The sequence below is a fragment of the Nothobranchius furzeri genome, chromosome 1, assembly GCF_043380555.1.
Source record: "Nothobranchius furzeri strain GRZ-AD chromosome 1, NfurGRZ-RIMD1, whole genome shotgun sequence".
NCBI lineage: Eukaryota > Metazoa > Chordata > Actinopteri > Cyprinodontiformes > Nothobranchiidae > Nothobranchius > Nothobranchius furzeri.
The window spans coordinates 47401075-47422886 of NC_091741.1; the positions used below are offsets into that span (position 1 = coordinate 47401075).

General features: G+C 42.9%; 1 protein-coding gene across 1 annotated transcript; it reads right to left on the reverse strand.

Moving 5' to 3' along the window:
- On the reverse strand, positions 1 to 13559 carry zc3hc1 (zinc finger, C3HC-type containing 1). The gene is made up of 10 exons (XM_015959145.3): positions 13394 to 13559; positions 8791 to 8893; positions 8494 to 8644; positions 8306 to 8389; positions 4260 to 4387; positions 3972 to 4111; positions 3616 to 3880; positions 1933 to 2130; positions 381 to 593; positions 1 to 299 (listed from the first exon to the last, which is right to left on the reverse strand). Exons 1-10 carry the CDS (start codon positions 13516 to 13518, stop codon positions 225 to 227), a joined length of 1482 nt encoding a protein of 493 aa, XP_015814631.3. The 5' UTR covers positions 13519 to 13559; the 3' UTR covers positions 1 to 224.
- Between the last annotated feature and the right edge of the window lie 8253 nt (positions 13560 to 21812).

The window sequence follows — 21812 nt, forward strand, 5'->3', positions numbered from 1 at the left end:
TTGAAAAGAAAAAAAAATATATATATATATTGTAAAAAAATGTGTGCTTCACATTTTACTGCTTACAGGAGAAATGCATGTTAATTTCCCCAATAAACACTGACTGTAAACACAACTCCAAAGGGTGGCATACACTAATATGCTACCCTCCTTTTATAAGTGATGGACCCTACACCAGATGAAAAGCAAGGTCAGTTCATCACTTGTTGGTGGATCTGAACCGTCTACTGAGATGTTGAAGAGGAGGCCTGCCACTGACGTAATATAGCAAACACCTTTTTCGACTTGTCACGAGCACCCTAAAAGGAGAAGACCATCCATGTTAATGTTTTCAGATTTCATGTTAGGAATAAATATGCAGATCAGAGCGCTTGACTTGCCTGTGCCAGGCTTGTTCCCTGTGCATCAGAGTTGTTCTTTGTGGGCAAGAGCATGTCAAGAGCAGCTTTCCAACCTTGCTGACTAAGTGATGAACCTCCGTCCAAGACAGAAATAACCCTCAAATCCACATTCTCTTTGCACACAGAGACCCAGGGACACCAGTCCCTGTGCTGAGCGAGGGGGTCAAATGCCTTTCGGAGCAGAGGACCATCCTAAAATAAGAGAGATTAGATTCCATTAGCAAGCTGGTTTTATTGGTTTCATTTGGATCAGGATCTAGGTTTTAACTGTCTTATCTGATGAATCCTAAATCCTTTCAAAGTGACTTCCTTTTTATTTAAAACATTATCTCATGCTGGCAAAATCCAAAAGAAGTGGCAGAAGGTATTCCAGATCAGAGGCAAAAGGGGAAAATCTATACCACTTACACACTAGCATCGACTCCACTCCGCTCTGCCTGCATTCGTTCCACACTGGCCCACGCTATGGGCGACGGTGGCACAGGAGTTAAGTGCTCGCCCCGTAATCGGAAGGTTGCAGGTTCGAGCCTCGCTCGGTCTGTCGTTGTGTCCTTGGGCAAGACACTTAACCCACCTTGCCTGCTGGTGGTGGTCGGAGGGACCGGTGGCGGCAGTGCTCGGCAGCCTCGCCTCTGTCAATGAGCCCCAGGGCAGCTGTGGCTACATCACAGCTCATCTCCACCCGTGTGTGAATGTGTGTGTGTGTGAATGGGTGAATAACTGATTGTTGTAAAGTGCCTTGGGGGGTTCCAGGACTCTAGAAGGGGCTATATGAAATACAGGCCATTTACCATTTACACTGCCTTAGGAATACCAACGTGATTGAGCACACGGGCGGTCTGTGATGTCATGAGCGCATCTCCGAGCACATGGGCAGGGCAAAAGAGTACGGCGAAGTCTGCGGTGTCTCCAGTATTATACAAAAGCAGCCTGAGCAGTCTTGCTTTTGGACACTCTGATTTTGCATCCTGCTTTGCTGTGTCTGGCAGCATTGTGTGTGTGTGTGTGTGTGTGTGTGTGTGTGTGTGTGTGTGTGTGTGCGCCTCCTCACAGCAGTGAGGGACAGAGAAAAACGGCTTCAGTCAGAGGCTTGTTAAGTCCAGAGCATCCAGAATGATATTGAATGCGCATGCGGGAAGCCCCCGCGAGTTGATTCTATCCACCAATCGGAGGCTCCCCCTAATGGTAGGTGGGCTTATGAGCCAGCCAATCAGTCAGCAGTGGACGTGACGGTCCTGGCCCTGTTTGGCTCCAGACAGACCACGAGAAGGGAGATGAAAAGACGTCCGGTTGCGGGCGGGAAAATTCAAGGTTATCTAAATGAGAATACTCCCAACCCGGTCCAGGCGGAGTGAAGCTGATGCTAGTATGTAAGGGCCATTAGATATTCTAACCAACAACAACAACAGAAGTGTTATAATGACACCGTCATAACAATCGAGCGGTGGTGTACTTTATACATGTGGACTAGAACAGACGGTTTTATTCATGAGAACAAATGATTAATTCAGGATTAACATTTAAGTCTTACAGGACCACCAGTCGGTGAAAGGCACAAGAGCTTGCGCGGGTGTAGACAGGGAGATCCATCGGTCCCCGACGCCTCTCCCTGTCCTCGGCTTCGAGTAGCTGGTCTCTTGCCTCTAGCCAAAGGACTTGGCAGCTCCTCATTGGGGCTGGGCGAGTCTCTGATTCTGGCACGCGGTGCAGCAGGAGAGGAGCCTTCACCCTGTATCACACACCAAAAATGTCTAACATGCACTGCTGAAACTCTAATAAAATAAGCACAAAGGTGTAAAAAGCTTTCCTATTACACGGCAGATGGCACAATGTTACCGTTTCTTCCAAAAGATAGAATAAAATATCCCAGAATGATCTGTTTATGTTTGTTGACAAACTGAGCTCTGGAACTGAAAACTCATTATGATTTACGGTGTTGGGTAAGTTACTTCAAAACTGTAATGCATTATTTATTACTTGTTACCCTCATTTTAAAGTAATTCATTACATTACAATATTACTGATTTAGCAAATTTACTGATTAAATGAGTGTCCCATACCTTTAAAGGGATACTAGACCGTTTTGGCTTGCTTTTAGCACCCCCTAGTGTCCATTCAGTAAAACCAAAAGGAAAACATTGCTTTGCTGTGCGTTCATCTTTTTAACACCTTTTTTAACATCTGAAAGCGGAAATGTTTCCCCAGCCTTCATTAAGTGTCTACAGGAGCAATTCATAACCAAATACAACAAATCAGCTGTGTTCACGATCTATAACCTGCAGGAAACGTGGTGGAAGCAGACTGCAGTGCCAGGTATGTCAGCTCCATTTTTTTTAAGTCCAAAAAAAAAATCAGACCAGCACTCTGAATTTGCACATCCAGTGTTCTGGCCACAGGGGGCGATTGGGGTCTAGCTGACATTTTATTACCCCTTTAAAGCAGGGGTCCGGGCCTGGAGAGCCGGTATCCAGCACATTTTAGTTCAACTCTGTTTCAACACACCAGATTTCAGTCCGCAGAGCCCGATGAGCTGCTGCACAGGTGATTCATCCACTGAATCAAGTGTGTTGGAGCTGAAAAACCACTAAAACGAGCTGGATACCAGTAGCCTAGTGAACTAGACCAAATTCTTGCTTTGCAAAGTTTGGTCTAGGCATGCTCCATTGGAACCTCCGCAGCTCCTACCAGGACTCTGGCTAGCCAATCACAGCTCTCTAGAGGGGTTTCAAACACATAAAGAGCTGTGATTGGTCCATAATGGTGGGCCAATCATAGTGCTCTATCTGCTTAGTGAACAAATCACAGAGCTTTATCCGCTTTGTGGGCCAATCAGGGTACTCTATATGCCTGGTGGGTGGGATGATGCAACAGAGTGAAAGAGTATGTCACATTCAACATTCATTGTCCAGTGGAATGCGAAGATCATTTGAAAGACAATGGTAGAACCCGCCCCACAACCGAGAGCCGACAATGGAGCATGGCCAGACTAAATAATACATTTATTTAGTTTGGCTTGCCAGGCTAGGATACCAGCCCTCCAGACCCGGAATTGAATTGCCATGCTGTAAAGGGTCATTTTACCACATACTGGCTCAAGGAAATTATCTAAAAATCTTCTTTGTATCCCTTTAAAGTATTCAACATTTCTGTGCTAAAATCTTTTGCGAGCTTATACCAAAATTATCTAGAATGTAAAATATTCCTTAGAGCTTGCCTGGTCACAGCGAGTTGAGTCCTGGCTCCTAAGCTTCATACGACATGGAGTTGTCGTTATGGTGAACGAGGCCAATGCGGAAGGGTCTCCCTGACTCTCACTGGTGGACACCGACACTGAGGCTTGAGCAGAGTGTCCTGTAGTATCTGCGGGGGCTTCGGGGTCACTCCCAACTTCCTCCATCTGATGGAAATTCCACATGCCCACCTTCCTCATACAGTAGGAGCAGGTCAGGATGGGCAAGCTCATGGCATGAAGAGTTGTGCTAAAATGAAAGAGCATTGTTTTGCACTTAAATATTTTATTGATTTCTTTGTATTTTTAACACACATTGAGGGGGAAGAGGTTGGTCTCACCTTGCTGCCCAGCCACAGAGGGAGACTATGCACGCAGCCACCTGCACACCCAGAGGTTCAGAACATGGAGTCACTCCTCTTTTTTTCTGTTCTTCTTCAATCAGCTGCAGTACAGTGCTGATAACGTCCTCAGTCAAAGACTGGAAGAAATCAGTGGACATGTGTTATACATATATGATTAAAATTACTTTTGCTGTTCAGGACAAACAAAGGATCTTTTCCAAAGTTAAATGTGTCCTTTATCAAACAGGAGTGATGAAAGCGTTGCGTGTAAACAAAACAGTTTACCACAGATTTGAGCTGTTCAGGCATCATGGCTGGCAGCTGCTGCGCCAAGAGACAGGCACTCTCAAAGCGCTCCAAAAGCGCACTAAGAAGAGCTGATGGTTCGGAGGCAGGAACCAGCCAGAACCGCTCTGAAAGGAGAAACATGCAACAGCATATAGAAAAAATTAGTGTCATCCTTCATTCTTAAAACAAAAATCAGCTTCCAATAAGCCAGACTTTATTGTCAGCACATTTTAATGTGGTTTTATTTAGGTTTTGGCTGTATTTTTATTCATCCTCTCACCATTTTCAGAGAAATATTGTTTTTGTTTGTTTGTTGGCATTTAACTCTTATTTATTTATTTATTTAGCACATTCATTGAGCAGTTACATTTGTTGTATTCTTTCAGATTTCACAACATTACAACAATAACAACGACTTCGCAGCAGTAGAAGCAAGTTGGTTCTTATCTAACCTGTCACAAAGGCACAATATGTTCTCAATTACTTATTTAATATTTGAAAAACACCTAAATATTCTCCTTTAACTTAAGCTGGTGAAGGTTCTCAACCATCCAGGTTATGGTAATCCAGAGGGTTCAAATGAAGGCAGCTGGACTTCTTTGGTTTCTTGAAGACGTTTCTCTTCTCATCGAGGAGCTTTGTCAATTCTGACTGGAATATGGGAGAGTCAAGCTTATAAGCTGTAGCTGTCTAGTAGGGATGTGTATTTTTGAAATTCTGGCAATACGATACATATCACGATACAGGGGAAATGATATGATATATCACGATATATTGCGATACATTCAGTCAGACGTTACAAGCAATTTTTTTTACTGAATTTATTGTAAGAATGTTCAACAGTCCAAACTGATACGTAACATGTTTAACATGAGGTATCTGAACCATGATGGAGGGATTTACATTTCAGTGGTGGAAACAAAACCCGCTGCACACTGCTGCCAACTAGCGGGTGGCGATTGAATTGCGCAAAACGAAAAGAAAATACACAAATGTTTGCATGTAAATTCTTTCAGGAATTAGATACACACCTTTTGAATATCGATGTAATAATCACAGGAAAAATTATCACGATATATTGCCATGTCGATATTTCCGATACACAGCTTTTGAATATCGATATAATATTGCTGGGGAAAATATCACGATATATTGCCATATCAATATTTTCTTACATCCCTACTGTCTAGTGTTATTTAACGAGCAGAAACTACTCTGGTTACCCCGTCTCTCATCCTCTGATGAGTTGTTAGCCTCTATTGCACATGTGTCAGACACAAGGCCCGCGGGCCAGATGTGGCCCATCACATCATTTAATGTGGACCGCGAGAGATTCAAGTGTCTTAAAATAAGTCTATGCTGCTTCAAAGCGCACATTGGCTATAAACTACATTTCCCATAATGCATGGCAATTGTGTTCCCAGTGCAGTGACTCGCCACTAGGTCGCAGTGTATCCACTTCCATGTTTAATTAATGCAACAAGTGAAAATAACTATCCACACATCATCACAACATGTCCAGGAAGAGGAATAGTGATGTAGAAGGAAGGTGTTTCAACAAAGATGGAACATGTTGATGGTTCAAGGAGAAAAACTGGTATGTCTTTACAGTCATTAGCATCCATGCTACTAGCATCAGCGTCTGCAGCATTACCTCCTCTGCCTCGGACAAACTGAAAACACTCCTCTTACTCAGCGCCAAGTTTACTCAGCAATTAGCCGACTATGAAGCCCAGAAATGGATTTTAACAGCTCAGTAATGTTTGCTGCTGACATAGAAAGCGCACCGTCCAACTTCGAGACCGAGATGATTTAACTCCAGTTTAGCGACACGCTCAAGTCAGTATGACTCTGTGGCTGCTGCAGCTTTTATCCCCCTCCCCAACACAACTGCGTGGTCCAGATGCTCTCCATGTCCAGCAGCACAAACCTGTGTGCGCAACTGTTTCTCACTGACAAACTCCTTCCTCAGCTCAGAGCCCAACCCCACAGATGCAGGTCTGGCTGGAACAGGTGAGCATCACAGGAAATCAGAGTGGAGAAAACTGAGATTGAATTATTTTGGTTTCATTAACCTTTTCTGCTCCAAAGCATGAAAGTTATTAGGTGAGATGTTGTATTTTCATTTAAGAGGATTACAATTGTTTTTAATGCTGTCGGCCTATGAAAAAAGATTTCACCTACTTCAAAACAGGAAAGATTACAGATAGAAGAATAGAATAGAAATAAAATAGAAAATCCCTTAATTGTCCTTCAGTGGGGAAAGCTTGGTGTCACAGCAGCAACAACATTCATTACAGAAGCAACAAAGGAGAGAAAAAAATAAAGAATAAACAAGAAAACATAAAATAGAAACACCTAAAAGAATCAAAGGATAAAAAATAAGAAATGCTGAGTATATTCAGATTTTATGGAGTAAAATATTTTTAAAAATTTGAGACATAAGTAACGAATACCACTGATGTGTGCTTTATTTAAAATCAACTTGCTCGTGTGTAATTTGGTTATTCCACATTCAGTGTTTCTGCAAAAATAAGTTTGTTTCCAAATGAAAAAGTTCAACCGTTCATATCTGTAGAGAAAAGAAAATGTGCACATTTGTCGTCACTTTTTAAAAAATATTGAGTTTGGGCCGCAACTTCGTCCCAGTTTTTCATTTTGGCCTAGTGTGAATTTGGGTTTGACAACCCCTGCTCTATTGTGAGGGAGTCGTTGTGTTGATTAGACGCAGGAAGGTGTGACCTAGACTGAAACTGTTCAAGCCTGCCGCACACGAGAGCAATCTGCTGAGCAAACGGCTCGCCGTGTGCGTCTGATTTTCACTGAGTTTCCGCCTCACGAGACGCTGAGCTGAATATCTGACCAGTCAGATATTTTCCACCTCACGGGGGGTAGTAACTCGCCGTGTGCGCACTACTGAGCTGTTGGCTGAGCTGAAATATTCTAGTGGCCAATCAAGCGCATTCTCTGGCGCTCACATGACCCCAAGATGTATACTGATGCAGCCCCCTGCCCTGCCTGCGTGTCTGAAAAACAAACAAAACGGTACCTTGCGGATCGATGGGCCCACTGTTTCCATTACCCTCTCGAAGGATCCGGGCGGCGGTACTACCAGAAGGATTCTGGGTCTTCCAGGCGCATCTCTTGGAGTAGATTGGCATAAACTCCTTGCCTGGCCCTTCTGTCCAGCCACCGTACACATACTCTCCTAACCTTAACATGTCAGTGGCGGCGACGCCTCATCAACAAAAAAAGTAGAGGAATTTCCTCTGTTTCCAGCTCTGTCTCCGTTTTGTTTATTTTCTGACATGCAGACAGGGGGCTGCCATCTTGGAATCATGTGATCAGAGAATGCGCTTTGATTGGCCACTAGAATAGTTCAGCTCAGCCGCCAGCTCAGGTAGTGCGCACACGGTGAGTTTCTACCCCCGTGAGGCGGAAACTATCTGACTGGTCAGATATTTGGCTCAGCGTCTTGTGAGGCGGAAAACTCAATGAAAACCAGGCACACACGGCGAGGTATCTGCTGAGCAAACGGTCATTCGAGGCCGGAATGAGATTGAGATTCAAAAGAATGAGAATGAGATTCAAAGCTGCATTATAAGTGCTGGAATGGTGAAATCAAAGCCCCCCTGCCCTATTTAAAGTGGATTTTTCATGTTTGACAAAGAGCTTATTTTACTCCTCTCTCAAACCATCTATCTTCTCTGTCCAGAATGTGTACTTTGTCATTTTCAAAGGTGTGTCCCTTGTCCTTCAGGTGTAGGTGGACTGAAGAGGTGGCTCTCCTGTGTTGTGCCATGCGCTTGAGTAATTGTTGTTTAGCTACAAAAAAGTTAACCTTTGTAAAGTGCCTTGAAACGACTCTGGTTCGCTTTATAAATAAATTGAACTGAACTTTCGGAATTCCCAGACAACATAGATTTACATCACAATTGCAAAAAAGGTTTTCAATTATTGGAAGGAAAGTATAAAGTAATTAAAAGTGGTTTGTGCAGTTCTGCTAACCAGTTATGACAAAGTAGCTACAATGCAGCTCCTACCTGGACATGGAAGGTCAGGCCAGGGACAAAGTTTTTCATGCTGCGTCTGAAGCCGTCTTGATATTTCTTCAATTCGGTTTTCATCTATTCAAAGAGAGATAAACACTTAAGCTCTCAGTTTTAGCACACGTTCAACTTTACACTAAAACCTAACAATGTCTGTTTGTGTAGATTCAAGTTTCGCTCACATTTTCCTAAGTCTAATGTTGGTTGTACGGATGCACAAAGAAAAGCCTGGCAGCTGGAGCATTTAAGCATATCATAGTCGACATTGATCCAACCATATCTAGCGCAGACCAGTGGGGACAAAATGCGTGGCTTCCCTGCCCATTTCAGACAGTTTACTGCTAAGGAAATGTTCACATTCATATGCACTACTGCACATTAAAACATAACCAAGTATTTTCAGATTTGATACTCATTAGCATGCAGCATCATAAAAGAAAATGGTTAGGTCAAAGTGGAATGCAGTGAGAAAAGGATATTGAAAACGATTCCACTCTTGAGAAAAAGGCTTCTTTGTTCGTTGCCTCGCACGTTGCTGGATTGTTGTTTTTTACACCAAGAACTTTCAACTCTTCTTGTCCACTGGAATCAACATCAACAAGAGGGAGACCACACAAACAAAGCTTTAATTTAGACATCTTGTTAAATAAATTTGAATAAAACTATTAATAACCTCCCTGAGACAGAAAATCCCACAACGATCACTGGAATATCCTGTCAGTGTGTCCCAGGGCAGCTGTGGCAACATTGGAGTTCATCACCACCAGTGTCTCCAAACACAAAAAACATAGAACCATCTAATGACTTGTATGTCTTTGTAACCTGGTTAAATTGGGGTTAGGTTTAACGTCAGTAGTTAGTGTTAATCCACTCCTGTTTCAGATTGTATCTTTTACTTAGAGCAGAGGTGAGCAGAAGACGGCAGGATTTGAAGTTCTATTTCCTGATATTCAGACATCTCGCCTCTGATTGGCTAACAGCAACTCGGCTCTACCACAGACTCTATTTGCTTTGCAACATTGATTGCTTTATCTCCACAAATACCACAGGCCTGAAGGAGTTCTGCTGTGTGGTGGAGTTGCTAATGCTCAAGTTTAGCTTCTACGACCAGAGACGTGCTGTGCTGTTTCCTGGACGCTAAATCAACAGCCTTCCCCTTCTTCAGCCAATGTGGGTGAGTCCATGAATGGCAATTTTCAGTGTGATGTAGATCTGAGTGGCTTTTCTAATCAGAGCGTTTCCCCGTTTATTTACACATTTAACCAAGAGGCAGCCATTTTTTGATTGTTCTGAAGAAGTCAACACCGAAAGGACCAAAATTGATGAGCTAGGTAAACTGGCTGCGGCTAGCGGAGGTTTCTGGCTTCTTCCGTCTCCCAGCCGGGAACAGCTGCTAGACGAATCTCCCATCTGTTCCCATCTCTCATGGCAGCCAAGCATCGACATAAATATACTGGACATCTCCTTTCCATAGGTTCCAATATCACTTTTTTGTACTAAAATGGGAGGTGGCCACCACCGCCATTTTGACCGTGTCACAGGTTCCGTCAAGCCCAGACAATTCCAAAAAAGGGAAGAGAGGTGGCGCTGAGGGTGGGGCTGTAAGGCTGGGATCAACTGAAGACACCCGGTCGAACTAGCTACAAGCTAACCTGAAGCTAACCCAAAGCTAACGCGAAGGTGGTAGCTAAGCTAACGGAGGTAGCAACCTAGCTACAACCAGAGTTAACTGTGCACAACACCAGAGCTTCTGAGTCAGAGATACGCCGTGCTGACCGCTGGGTAAAACCGGGTGGAACACAGAGGTCTCCCGAGACCTCCACAAGCCAGCAGCCGCACAGCAGACAAGTGCCTCTGCAATCTGAGATGTGCAGAGCTACCGCTGGGGAGAACCGGGTGGAAAGGTTTCCATCCCAGAGCTCCACAAGCCGGCAGCCCGCGCAGCAGACAGAAGCCGCGATCAGACAGAGATGCACCGGGCTGCGGGGAGGGGAGAACCGGGTGGAAAACAGAGGTCTCCTGAGAACTCCACAAGCCGATAGTCGGAACCCAGCTCCACCAACATGTTATATTTCAACCCATTTTCTAAAGTGCAGCATTATGTTAAATGCACTGGGTTTTACCCTATTACATTTAAATTTCACGGTTAAACAGTGCATGTTAAAATCTAAGCTCAGCTCGGCAGTGACCTAAAATACATAAATATAATTTTACTTACCGAACAAAATGAAGTGGAGACTCCTTGGACGCTCTATTAGTGCAATTAATGCCACAGCAAGTCATTTTGTCCAACCATTGCACAAATAATATCCAAAAAAGAATACACAAACACAGAGACTCAAAATCCCGGAACAGTTTCTAAGCCAGACAGAGTCTCTACCGAGGCCTTTCCACGGAGCTAGCTCGGTGGTCACATGGGTCTGAGGCGGTGGTCACGTGTGTCCGATGCTCATTAATTATACAGAATTTTAGATTTTTAATACACTTAAACTGAAGAGTGATAAAAATATTCACCCCCCTCAGAGTTGTCATGAGTGTAAACTAGATCATTTAAACAAAAAACATGTTTTGGTACCAGGCTGTAAACATGTTTATTTCTGCTGTGAAATTGGTATTTTTAACATGGGAGTCAATGAGGATTTGCTCGCTTCTGACACCAGCCCCCAGCGGATGAGGGTGGAACTGCAATTTTTGGTACTTCCGGGTTGGGCCCAATTGTAGAGCAGCATTGTGCGGCCTTGCAGCCAAGCCGCCCAGCATTCATGCGAGGCTGTAGTCATCCTGATTGCCTGTGGAGCTCTGAGGAAGACCACAGAAACACTGCAGGTCTTTGAGTTGACGCTGCTTCACTTTAGAGTTGCTCAACTGCATTCTGAACCACCTGTAAACGGTCCGGGGAGGTTTTGCTCAGACAGGTGAAAAGCGAGTTGCAGTAGAAGAAGAAGAAAATATAATTTCTATAGCGCCTCTCAAGATGAAAATCACGAGGCGCTTCACAAAATAAAATAAAAAAAAGTTAAAATATAAAAAAGCATTTAGAAAATGTTTAAAAATATATTTAAAATGAGCAAAAATAGGCATTTGGGATTTAAAAGAAAAAATGTTAAGAAAGAGAGAGAGTGAATAGGAAAGAGGGAAATCAGTGGATCCTGAGGAAGGTGGAATAGGTGGGGAGAGCAGAATAAAGAGAGAGTGGTGAAGAAGGTCATACAAAAGCCAGCTTGAACAAGTGAATCTTCAGCTGCTTTTTAAAGGAGACCACTGAGTCCACTGATCTCAGGCTCAGGGGGAGAGAGTTCCAGAGTCGGGGGGCCACAGCAGCAAATGATCTGTCACCTTTGGTCTTTAGCCTGGTATGTTGCACAACCAGTAGGCTTTGATCACTGGACCTCAGGGACCTGTTGGGGGGGTAGGGACTGAGAAGATCACCAATGTAAGATGGTGCTTGTCCATGTAAGGCCCTATAGACCAGAACCAGGATCTTGAAATGAACCCTGAAGTTGACTGGCAGCCAAAGAAGCTGGAGGAGAAGCGGGGTGATGTGGGTGTGTTTGGAGGACTTGGTCAGAAGCCGAGCACAGGCATTCTGAACCACCTGTAGTCGGTTCAGGGAGGTTCTGCTCAGACAGTTGAAAAGAGAGTTACAGTAGTCTAAGCGTGAGGAGATGAAGGAGTGGATAATTGTCTCAAGTTCAGAGCGGGACAGAATGGGACTCAGCTTAGCAATGTTCCTGAGATGGAAGAAGGAAGAGCGAACAAGAGAACTGACATGAGAATCCAGGGTGAAAGCTGGGTCAAAGGTCACACCAAAATTCCTGACAGAAGGTTTGGTGCGGGAAGCAAGCTGACCATGAGAGTCTCTGACTTTGGGAACCAGCTTGCACAGATGAGGATCTCAGTCTTATCTTCATTCAGCTAAAGAAAGCTCCCAGCCATCCAGGTTTTGATAGAGTCTAAGCAGGTGTGTAACAGCTGCAGCTTAGACATCTCATGGGGCTTAAAGGACATGTACAGTTGGATGTCATCTGCATAAACATTCCTTTGAAGGAGCGCAGGATGTGAAGAAGAGGAAGCAGATAGAGGAGGAAGAGCAGAGGCCCCAGCACAGAACCTTGTGGGACACCATGGGTAAGAGAGGTGGTGGAGGACCTAAACTTGGAGACGGCCACAGAAAAGGAGCGCTCAGAGAGATAAGAGGAGAACCACTCCAGAGCAGATCCTGATAGGCCTACCCAGTCTCTCAGCCTCTCCAGTAGCAGGTGATGGTCAACAGTGTCAAATGCTGCAGTAGTCTAAGCGTGAGGAGATGATGGTATGGAATGCAATCTCAAGTTCAGAGCGAGACAGAATAAGACTGAGTTGGAAGAAGGAAAAGCAGCAAGAGAACTGACATGAGAATCCAGGGTTAGAGCTGGGTCAAAGGTCACACCAAGATTCCTGACTGAGGGTTTGGTGGTGTAAACTCAGAGTGACCGATCATATTTCCAAAATAACAAGTAAAAAATGTTTTCTTAATGAACTTGGCCTTTAACACTTTAAACTTTTTCTTTAAGTGCTGCCCCATTTGCTTTTCCTCTTTTACCTACTGATTACTGTAACGATGCTACTGCTGGAAACATTCCCAAGGACTTATGGTTAATCTGGGTCTAATTTTACTAATCACAATAAAACATTGTTTTGTTGCTCCGCCATTCCAAAGAAACGTCTGCTTCTTATTGGTCGATGTTCAGTGTTTTCTAAAACTTATTTTATGCACGTATGTAGATCTGAATTATGAAGTAAATCTAAACCATCTTACCACTTTCATAACACTTCCTAAACTGCTAGACCCGAATGCCTGGTGCAAGTCTGGTAAATTGAAGTTGCACATCTGAAACTTGTCTCGTTATTACAGTGGTATGCACATGAATGCTCCCAGTCATGTCCTTCGGGCTGACAACTATGTCTGTGCAGACCTGAAACTCCTCCTGCAGCAGAACTAAGAACAACTGCTAAAATGAGAGGCTAGGCTACTGCGGCTAACTCAAACGCCGAACGAAACCCCGTATTTAACAGAAAACGAGGTCGTGTGCAAACAGGTACCTGTTGGAACCGACATCTGGTGAAGATACTCCCTCACTGAGAAGTTCGCGAACTTTCTCTGGAGAAGTGAGAAAAGCTTTATGTTGATCTGAATTACCGGGACGAGCACCGTCGTGCATCGCCATTGTCGACGGTTCTTCTTCTTCTATTTTGACGCTGCCTGTGGAATTACATCACTTCCGTCTCTCGTAAACAGCACTGTCCCCAGTGGGGGAAAAGCGCTACAATCCCAAAAGGGAAATTGATAAAACACATTTAAATTTGTATTTATGAAACAGGATCGAACACGATGATCGTAATGGAATCGTGGCAGTTGTTCCAGAGCTGTCAACTTGATGGAAACACAAAAACTCAACGATTTAATATCTGGCTTTCGAGAGTGGTTATCCCCCTTTAGCGGATGTAAACTGTTACTACAGCATTTACATAAAGCTAAACAAGGCATAAGTAATTAGCACTTTCTATAAATTCTTTCAAAATAAGTTATACTATTTTAAAATTTCCAAGATTTTAAATTAGTGCAAGTAGTCTTTATTACGGACTCCAATTCACAAGAAGTCGAAAAACATTGTACAAATAAGATAAAATGAAATGAGCACACACAATAATACCACATTTAGTCTAGATAACGAGAAGACATATGTATTCACTTATACAAACAATTAGCAACCACATAAACTCATATATATATATATATATATATATATATATATATATATATATATATATATATATGTATATATATATATATATATATATATATATATATATATATATATATATATATATATATATATATATATATATAAACTAGGTAGGAAACTACCCACTAGCACAAAATATTGGCCTTGTGTTTTGGTGTTTTAGAGGCCAATGTACGACATTTGGGTGACTTTGGGGTGAATAACCCAAAATCATGATGGTTGGGTAACTTTGAAGTAATCACCCCAAAATCATGACATTTGGATGACACTGAGTTAAAAAAACACAAAGTCATGATATTTGTTTATTTTTTATTTTTTTTATTTATTTATTTATTGAACATGCATGCAAATCAATAGACAACCCAAAGCATTCAAAAAGTCTCCAAAAAGAAACCCACACATATGTATATGCATATATACACATACACACATACACATATACATACATACATATATACATATATATATATATATATATATATATATATATATATATATATATATATATATATATATATATATATATACATATATACATATATACATATACATATACATACACATAGACATGTAGAACATGTTCAATGGGAAGGGAACGAAGCTCTGGTAGCTTATATAATCCCCCCCAAATCAAATTTCAAGAAAGACAAAACAAAATTATATATATTTTCCCTACACTGAGTGTCATTGCCATTTTCCTATAACATGTTTTATCCTCAATCACACAAACCAAATTTACATTTTCTCATGTTCCAAACCCCCCCCCCCCCACCCCCCCACCCCGCCATGTTCACAGCTCCCAGTTCACCAACAATAGACAATTACAATCAAATGCAACACCCTTACAACTTTTCCTCCTCCTCCATGTAATTGATTAGTATAATTTTTTTATACTTCTCTTTAAACTTATGCAATGAGGGACTTTGCTTTAGATCCTCACTTAGCTTATTCCAAACTCTTACACCCGTAACAAAAATACAAAATGACTTTATAGTTGTTCTAAAATATGTATGCCTAAAGTTAAGTTTGTATCTGAAATTATATAGGTTATCTGGTTTTATAAATAGCATTAATAATGTGTGTGGTACTAATTTCCTATGCACTTTAAACATGAATGTCGCTGTATATAGCTGAATTAAATCTTTAAATTTTAGTATTTTAGAATATATAAATAACGGATTAGTGTGGTCTCTAAATCTAACATTGTGAACGACTCTCAGGGCTCTTTTCTGTATGATAGACAAGGGTACAATAGATGTTTTATAAGTGTTACCCCATACCTCTACACAGTAAATAAGATAGGGATAAATCAATGAATAATAAAGGACATGGAGTGATTTATAATCCAAGTACTGCCGAGCTTTATTCATAATGTAGATGCTTCTCGCAACCTTATTGTATACATGTTTAATTAGTGGTTTCCAACTTAATTTATTATCAATTACTATTCCAAGGAACTTATGTTCTGTTACTTGCTCAATTGCACATCCATCTATTTGCAGCTTAACCTCAGTTTTATTAGCCATACCAAACAACATACATTTTGTTTTTGCTATATTTAATGTAAGCTTATTTTCAATAAACCACTCTTTAATGACGCACATTTCAATTTGGACCATCCTTTCTAACTCGCTAATATTCTCTCCTGCACAGAAAATAGTGGTATCATCGGCAAACAAAACAAATGTCAGTGTATTTGTTACATTACTCAAATCATTAATATATAATAAAAATAATTTTGGACCCAACACAGACCCCTGTGGTACTCCACAAACAATGTCCAACCATGTAGATGAACATTCTCCAAATTTCACAAACTGTCTCCTCTGTTGTAGATAGCTTGTCAACCAGCTCAACACTACACCCCTAATCCCATACCTCTCTACCTTTTCAAGTAACATTTTATGATTAACTGTATCAAAAGCCTTTTTTAAATCAATAAATATCCCTAGAACATGTTTCTTCTGATCAATTGACGTTGCAATTTCTTCCACAGAATGCACCAGAGCTAGTGATGTTGAACTATTCGGTCTAAATCCATACTGACAGTCTGAAATTATCTTGTATTTATCCAAAAATATTTCGAGTCGATTATTAAACAATTTTTCAAGAATCTTGGAAAATTGTGGAAGCAATGAAATTGGCCTATAGTTCGTAAATTGATGCTTATCCCCAGTTTTATATATTGGTATAACTTTTGCAACTTTCATTAATTTTGGGAATACACCTGATTGAAAAGACAAATTGCAAATACGTATATGCAAGTGGTTTTGAAATTCCTTCTATCACCTCTTTTACCGTCATCATGTCAATGCCATGACTGTCAGTTGATGTTTTACCTTTACATGTTTTTACAATTTGTATTATTTCTTGTTCCTCTACAGCTGAAAGAAACATGGAATGAGGATTAGGTTTGATTTGTTTTAAGAATGGTGTATGTGATGTTGAAGAGCTAGATATGTTTTCTGCCAATGACGGTCCTATATTTACAAAGAATTTATTAAAGCTATCAGCCACATCACCATAATCATGTTTTACAATACTGTTTTCAACAAAATATTTCGGAAATTTATCATTACCTAAATTTGGTCGAACTACATTATTTAATATTTTCCACACTTCTCTAATATCATGTTTAGCATTATTCAAACTTTTATAATAATACTCCTTTTTACATTTTCTTATTATATTGGTAAGCTTATTCTTATATATTTTATATTTATGTTCAGCTTCTGGAGTGTTTTTATTTATAAACAACCTGTACAAATTATTTTTCTTTTTGCAGGCACACTTTATCCCCTTCGTCATCCACGGTTGATTATCCCTTGTGTTTGAGCAACTACATTTTGTTAAGGGACAATTCTTATCATACAATGAAATAAATATTCTTACAAAGGTCTCATAAGCCTTGTCAACATCAGTTTGCTGGTACATTTCCTCCCATGTCTGTCTTATCAATTCGTTCTTGAAGGCATTAGTTGTATTAACTGTTCGTATGCGTCTGTACCTTATACTATTACCTGGATTATTATTCCTATAATTATCATCATAAATTATAAAAATGGGTAAGTGGTCAGTAATATCATTAACTAAGAGACCACTTATTATATTATTCTCTATGTTATTTGTTAGTATATTATCAATTTCTATGATGTTGGGGTGAAAACCCCAAAATCAAAATATGTGGATGACATTAAGGTAAAAAAAAACAACTAAATCATGATATTGTTCATGCATATGTAAAAATGCCTATTTAAAAGGTGTTGTCGTCATCTTCTTCATCCGCTTATCTGGGTCCGGGTCGCGGGGGCAGCATCCCAACTAGGGAGCTCCAGACCGTCCTCTCCCCGGCCACCTCCACCAGCTCCTCGGGCAGGACCCCAAGGCGTTCCTGGACCAGATTGGAGATGTAACCTCTCCAACGGGTTCTGGGTCGACCCCGGGGGCCTCCTGCCAGCAGGACATGCCCGAAACACCTCCCCAGGGCGGCGTCCAGGAGGCATCCTGACCAGATGCCCAAATCACCTCAACTGACTCCTCTCGATCCGGAGAAGCAGCGGTTCTACTCCGAGTCCCTCCTGAATGTCCGAGCTCCTCACCCTATCTCTAAAGCTGAGCCCGGCCACCCTATGGAGGAGAATCATTTTGGCCAATTGTATTCGCAATCTCGTTCTTTCTTTCATTACCCAAAGCTCATGACCATAGGTGAGGATTGGGACGTAGATCGACCGGTAAATCGAGAGCCTGGCTTTCTGGCTCAGCTCCCTCTTTACCACGACAGATCGGCTCAGTGTCCGCATCACTGCAGACGCTGCACCAATCCGCCTGTCGATCTCCCGATCCCTCCTACCCTCACTCGTGAACAAGACCCCGAGATACTTAAACTCCTCCACTTGAGGTAGGACCTCTCCCCCGACCCGGAGTTGGCAAGCCACCCTTTTGTGGTCGAGAACCATGGTCTCAGATTTGGAGGTGCTGATCCTCATCCCAGCCGCTTCACACTTGGCCACGAACCTACCCAGCAAGAGCTGAAGGTCAGAGCTGGATGAAGCTGGGAGGACCACATCATCCGCAAAATGCAGAGACGAGATTCTCCTGCCACCAAACTCGACACACTCCACACCACGGCTGCGCCTAGAAATCCTGTCCATAAAGGTAATGAACAGAACCGGTGACAAAGGGCAGCCCTGGCGGAGTCCAACCCTCACCAGGAAAAGGTCCGACTTACTACCGGCTATGCGGACCAAACTCACGCTCCTCTGGTAAAGGGACTGAATGGCCCTTAACAGAAAGCTACCTACCCCATAATCCTGGAAAGCCCCCCACAGGGTGCCCCTGGGGACACGGTTATAAGCCTTCTCCAAATCCACAAAACACATGTGGATTGGTTGGGCAAACTCCCATGCCCCCTCCATCACCCTTGCAAGGGTATAAAGCTGGTCCACAGTTCCATGGCCAGGACGAAAACCACATTGCTCCTCCTCAATCTGAGATTCAACTATCGCTCGGACCCTCCTCTCCAGTACCTTGGAGTAGACCTTTCCAGGGAGGCTGAGGAGTGTGATCCCCCTATAGTTGGAACACACCCTCAGGTCACCCTTCTTAAAGATGGGGACCACCACCCCAGTCTGCCACTCCACAGGAACTGCCCCCGATGACCACGCAATGTTGCAGAGACGTGTTAACCACGACAGCCCTACAACATCCATAGCCTTGAGATACCCAGGACGAATCTCATCCACCCCTGGGGCTCCGCCGCTGTGTAGTTGCTTGACTACCTCAGCAACTTCTGCCCCCGAGATTGAACAGTCCATCCCCAGATCTCCCGGCTCTGGTTCCTCCTCGGAATGCGCGTAGGTGGGATTGAGGAGCTCCTCAAAGTATTCCTTCCACCATCCGACTATAGCCCCAGTTGACGTCAGCAGCTCCCCGTCCCCACTGTAAACAGTGTGAGCGAGTTGCTGCCTTCCTCTCCTGAGGCGCCGGACAGTTTGGCAGAACCTCTTTGGAGCCGATCGATAGTCTTTCTCCATGGCCTCACCATACTCTTCCCACACCCGATATTTTGCCTCGGCAACTGCCACTGCTGCACCCCGCTTGGCTATCCGGTACCTGTCTGCTGCCTCCGGAGACCCACAGATCAGCCACACCCTGTAGGCCTCCTTCTTCAGCCTGACGGCTCCCCGAACCTCTGGTGTCCACCAGCGGGTACGGGGGTTGCCACCACGACTGGCACCGGCCACCTTGCGACCACAACTAGCAACAGCCGCCTCAACAATCGCAGAGTGGAACAAGGCCCACTCAGAGTCAATGTCCCCCATTGCTCTCGGGACGTGGTCAAAGCTCTGCCGGAGGTGGGAGTTGAAGACCGTCTTGACAGGTTCTTCTGCCAGGCGTTCCCAGCAGACCCTCACTATGCGTTTGGGTCTGCCAGGTCTACGCGGCATCTTCCCCTGCCATCTGATCCAACTCACCACCAGGTGGTGATCAGTTGACAGCTCTGCTCCTCTCTTCACTCGGGTGCCCAAAACATACGGCCGCAGGTCAGATGATACGACTACAAAGTCTATCATCGACCTGCGACCTAGGCTGCCCTGGTACCAAGTGTACTGATGGGCATCCTTATGTTCGAACATGGTGTTCATTATGGCCAAACTGCGGCTTGCACAGAAGTCCAATAACGAAACACCACTCAAGTTCAGATCAGGCAGGCCGTTACTCCCAATCACACCCCTCCAGGTCAAGCTGTCATTGCCCACGTGAGCATTGAAGTACCCCAGCAGGACAATGGAGTCCCCTGATGGAGCACTATCTAGCACTCGTCCCAGGGACTCCAAAAAGGGTGGGTACTCTGAACTGATATTTGGCCCATAAGCACAAACAACAGTCAGGACCCGTTCCCCGACCCAAAGGCGCAGGGAAGCTACCCTTTCGTCCCCCGGGGTAAACCCCAACACACAGACATAGAGTCTTGGGGCTAACAAAAATCCAACCCCAGCCCTCCGCCTCTCACAAGGAGCAACTCCAGCAAAGGAGAGTGTCCAACCCCTCTCAAGGACTTGGGTTCCAGAGCTAATGCTATGTGTCGAGGTGAGTCAGACTATATCTAGCCGGTACCACTTAACCTCTGCCACTAGCTCCTGCTCCTTCCCCGCCAGCGAGGTGACGTTCCATGTCCCAAAAACCAGTTTCCTTGTCCGGGGATCGAACCGCCAAGGCTCCTGCCTCAGTCTGCCACCCGATCCACACTGCACCGGACCCTTCATGTTCCTCCTGCGGGTGGTCGGTCCACAGTTATTTGAAAGGCCTTCCAATTAATTAATTAAATAATATTTATGCTAATATTATGCTAATTGAGAGTAGCACAATGTCAAAATGAAATATTTTTCAAGGTTTTTTGCTAATAACTTTGCAATTGTATATCGAAACTCTGTTGAAAAGTCATAGCACCCCTCCCACTCGTTTTGATGTGTAATTTGCGGGGCTGCGTGCAGCCATTCGAGCCATAAAGGCAATTAATGTTGAAAACTCCCCAGGTGCATAATAAAAAGGACCCTGCTTGCCACAGTAGCAGGTCCTTTAACTAGCACATTTCTGAAGAAAGTTTCAAAGGGACCTGCCCCCCTGGCACAAATAGTGGTCATGTGCTTAAGAGGCCAAAGAATGATAGTTGGGTGACTTTGGGGTGGATAGAAAGAGAGAGAGAGAGAGAGAGAGAGAGAGAGAGAGAGAGAGAGAGAGAGAGAGAGAGAGAGAGAGAGAGAGAGAGAGAGAGACTTGATGTTGTTTTTTAACAAACTTTATTAGTGAAATTGGGTATGTTTTATAGCAACAAAGTAAAGCACAACAATACAAGCAAACAAACAAAGGGGCCAAAGTGATAAAACAGTGTTCAAAGGATAAGAATACAGAGCACAATCAGATATTACAAGGAATAAAGAGGGGGGCAATGTGTTACCAGTTGTACAAGTAATATTCTTCAAGTAGGTTCCAAGTTTTTATAGCTTTTAAATTTCCTGAGTTTTTAATAGAATCAGCATATTTTTTTTATTTCACAGATGAAGACAGGTAAAAAAGGATTGACATGGGTATATTTACACTTATGAATATAATATTTAGCTAAAATAAAAATTAGGTTCAGTATGTAGATTCTATTACTCTCTTTGTCTTCAAAAAATCCAAAAATAACATGTTTCAAACAGAAGGAGACATCAGGAAGAACATTTTTACTGCAGAAGATCTGAGATATCAGACCAGAAATTTGAAGTATTTGTACAGGTCCAGAATAGTAGAGTAATTGTTTCAGGATGATTGTTACAGAAAGAACAGCAGGTGTCAATGTCCTTTTTAAATCTTTTGGAAATGAAATGTTTAATAGGTTAAGAGTTATGTAATATATTAAAAGAAACCTCTCTAATTTTATTAGTTAAAATAAATCTATGGGGTAAAAGCCAAGTTTTATTCCATGGAATATTATTTACAGTAGAGTTCCAAAACAAAATAATATAGGGAGAGGAGATGGAAAGCTGTTGAAAAAGCCCTCTGATAGATTTATTGCATGGAGAGAGACTTGTTGATGTGTACGGCATTACCACGACAACAAGCTGTACCAATCTTCCTCTCCAATATGGCCACGCCAGTGACGCACTGCGCCGTGGGTGGTCTTTTACGCACATTCACGCAACGTCCTAGTAAAAATCTCAATGATTGGTCCA

Coding starts and splice junctions, on each gene's coding strand:
- zc3hc1 (XM_015959145.3), bottom strand. CDS start 13,518: ATGGCGATGCACGACGGTGCTCGTCCCGGTAATTCAGATCAACATAAA. Junction 8,894..13,393: donor CCAGATGTCGGTTCCAACAG/GTACCTGTTTGC, acceptor TGTTGATTCCAG/TGGACAAGAAGAGTTGAAAG. Junction 594..1,932: donor TTTCACCGACTGGTGGTCCT/GTAAGACTTAAA, acceptor CTCTTATTTTAG/GATGGTCCTCTGCTCCGAAA.